The 3,671-nt window shown below is 43.6% G+C and overlaps 1 protein-coding gene across 1 annotated transcript in view; it reads right to left on the reverse strand.

Annotated features, from left to right (window-relative positions):
• Nucleotides 1-3,671, reverse strand: part of ppp1r9ala (protein phosphatase 1 regulatory subunit 9A-like A) — a 19,799-nt gene that overhangs the window by 14,464 nt on the left and 1,664 nt on the right. Inside the window, 1 exon segment of the mRNA XM_035676098.1 lies at nt 3,561-3,671. This exon segment is cut by the window's right edge and continues 6 nt beyond it. Within this exon segment, the coding sequence (XP_035531991.1) occupies nt 3,561-3,671 (111 nt within the window).

Below are 3,671 nucleotides of genomic sequence, written 5' to 3' on the forward strand. Positions count from 1 at the left end.
TGATTCTTTCCATAATCGAGCAGCTCTGCTCACCGGTAACACTTTGCTCTGCTGGCATCGTTCACTTGTTCAAAGGAGGGTTAGTCTTATAAAAGCATCCTTCAGTAACATCTGCAGTTAGATAACATCTGTTTCACCACAGGAAGAATCAAAGAGTCCCACCTCTGATTAACTGCGACAAAGCCTCCAGCTTCACAGACAGCTTCTGCACAAACGTCACAGGGCAGCTATGAGACCACACACACACACACACACACACACACACACACACAAAACACACACACACACACACCACTCTGAACTGTATTTCACCAGATACAGGTGAAGTGTCTACAGATAATAAAGTTCGTACGGGCAGTCAGTGGCCGCTGTGGACGGTGCAACTATCTACACTGTAAACAAAGACAGAAATACTGAATCCTTTCATTACAGTGAACTGAATCTTTTACCTCGCCGTGTGTTCAAGGAGGGACAATGTGCTCAGTCGACCAGCGACTGCTGCTGGTACTTCCTGTGACTCGGAGAGGGCGGGGCGAAGCAGCAGGTGCCGGTTCAGAGTTCAGACATTTTCTCTTCTGTTACGGTTCACTGGTTTTCAAATGTCCTCATGTGCAACAACACACAGGAGCCAACCTCTTCAGAGAGCTTAAACATACTGTGGAGATGAGTGGTGTGAAGTCTTTGTGGCAGATAACACAGCTACAGCGGGTTAATCATTCAATAACTCACGGCTTCCTGCCAAACTATATGAACTCCAGTGGATTCGAACCTTTGAACTGCTAAACTAAAGTGAACTAAAGTTTTTAAAAAGGTTTTCCGGATACAGACAAGCCCAGACACACAACTCTAATATCACAGGCTGGTTTTTATTTGCAGTTTTCGAGGAGACAACCTCCTCGCCAACGGCAGAGATGTAATTTAAAAGCAGTGGTACAATATTTATACGGCTCATACAGCCGGGGGGGAACAGCAAACTCTCACACACCGACACAGCAACCGTGGGAACGCAGCATCTATGAAGTGTGACTCTGTTTCTGTGTATGCAGAAGAATCTTCTCGTTAAAACATGACTATGCGATTTCTTTTAGACGTTTTCCATTTTGTTTCGACTACAGCTCGAGGTTTATTTCACAAAGAGGACGTCTCCTCTGTCAGGACTCGGGTTACGTCGGGACCTGATCCTGTTGGTGGGCCAGAAGCACAAAGCTCTTCCTCTCTCGTGGTTCGCTGAGACCAGTGCAGCTCCGAGCGGCAGACTGTGGAGAAGGAAGCAGTGTAGCGGGAGGCTTTTGTTAGGTAGGGAGGCTGGCTGAGGGACACACAGACCACGTAACCTCGACCCCGTGGTTTTAATCCAAGCATGTCACTGTTTTCCATGTAAATACATGAAAAGGAAAGTGGAAAGAAAGCTCGGACGTGTTGTTTTTAACTTTAACTTTTAACCTTTTTGTGACTTTCCCCTGGAGGTCATTACAGGAGCTCTCGCAGCAACCTGGTGCAGCAAAGGGACCAGAGAAAAAAGATGTTTCTGAATTTATAAACATTGTTTATACTAATATTTACAGTATTTACGCAATACTTTATCTTACTAGTCCATATAATATTAATTTTGTATTCAATTTTACATCCAAAATGTATAAAGTTGCCGTGTCACCCTTTTGTTTTTTGTTTTGTTTGTTTTCAAAGCTAAACAACCTTTAAAATAACAAACCATGAGAAGTATACTTCACAGTGATAATTAGTTTGTTTTTAAAATCCACTGAGCGAGTTGTTTTGTTACAAAGGGAAGGACACGGTACCAGGATCACGTGACAGTTTAATTATTCCTGCTCAAACGAATCAGCAAATGTATTCAGTCGACTGAGAGAAAATAAATCTGCAACTATTTAAATAACTAATGGATCATTTAGGTTTATTAATGAAGATTACTCAGTTCTTCTTCGTCTTTAGTGATGGTAAACTAAATGTCTTTGGGTTTTCTACTGTTGGAAATTAGTTTATTTAAGGGAAAAACAAAACAGCAGATTAATCCTTTAAAAATAATAAGTTTCATAAGCTTCATTAGTTATGTTTGGTTTGCATATAAAAGGACGCAGTGTGAACATTTTGGACGCAGCTGGTGTCGTCGACTCAGCTCACAGACCAACAACAACAACAACAACGACGACCTCGTGTCTCCCTAAAGTCTCCCTCTCTCGATTGTTATGAACAGTACGTGAACTGCTACACGGAGCCGACGGTCTTTCATATTGTGGTGAACTACAAAGCTGTGTTTATCTCCGTCACAGCTCCACTTTGAGCGGAGGAGACACTCTGTTGTTTGTGTCCCCTCCGCTGCAGGTCAGCTTCTGGTCCCCTCTCCCAGGACCCCCTGCCAGGAGGACCGGGGTGGGGGGGTCCACGCCCTGAGATAACAGCGGACTTTAAGGCCTGGATAAACACGGAGCTATGAGGAATGTGATTTGTTTTTCCCTGTTTTATCAAAATGCTGTTTAGATATGGTGATATCTTTGTCCACCTCACCCCTCAAACACCTACTGGAAACGTTGACAACACAGGAGATGATGTTACACGAGCGACAACATCAGTTTTTGAGTAGGAAACTGCAAAGATGTATCAAATATATATTGTTTTCCCGGTTTTGAAGTCTGTGTTTAATGTAATTATATCTGACTGCTCAAGGAAGAATAAAATGAATCATCATTCGTACTTCTGATGATAATTGTACAGAGATTAGAGATCTTATGAAAGGACCAACACACTTATTGTAACGACGACCTGTAAACTAACTCTCCTCAATAAAGACACGTTAGACCTTCAAATAATACAGCATCCACTAACTATTATATTCATTATCGATTCATCTGTCGATCATTTTACTGATCAACTGTTAGAAAATGGTGTAAAATGTTTCCCACAGCTCAAAGTACGGTCCTCAAATGTCTCGTTTTGTCCACAAAGACTCAAAACAATACTGCTGACTAACAGTCTGACTAACCACTGCAGCTCTACCAAACAAACACGAACAACGTGAGGGAATTCACTAAAGATTCATCCTCATGAACTCCTCATATCCACGTTGGAGAGAAGAGAAAAGTCCCTCATGAGTGCGACACGTGATTCACAAACGGAGGGGAACCGCTCTGAGTGAGCAATAACACCCATGCAATGCGGTGACTCACAGGTTTCTTTAACCTCGTTCAGCTGCGGTCCGGCTCTCAGAAGCTTTTATGCAACGTCAACGACATCTCCAAAAAAACTACGGCACACTGCGCTGCGACCTCGCGTCTCTGCTGATCTCTCGAGGGTGTCGAACTACACGCCTGCGTGGTGAGAGAGATTAAATAAAATACATAGTTTGGATGCTCTGGACTGAGACAAAGCTCGTCTGATGATACACTGCGTTCGTTCTCAGCCTCCACTAATGAAACACCTCGGTCAGACAGCTGCTGAATCAGCGAGGCTGCGGCGGCGCTGTTGAACGTGTGTTCAGGTGAGTGGAGCAGCAGTAAGTCGAGGTAAACAACAACAACAACAACAACAACAACAACAACACTCACCAGAATGGGGTCTGTGGAGAACTTGATTCTCCTCTTTGACGGAGGTTCCTCCTCATCGGACAAACCGGGGGCCTCGTAACAGTCGTCATACTCCTCATACATTTGCTCTTC

Source organism: Morone saxatilis, unplaced genomic scaffold, assembly GCF_004916995.1.
Source record: "Morone saxatilis isolate NCDOM2014 unplaced genomic scaffold, NCSU_SB_2.0 Contig5, whole genome shotgun sequence".
NCBI lineage: Eukaryota > Metazoa > Chordata > Actinopteri > Moronidae > Morone > Morone saxatilis.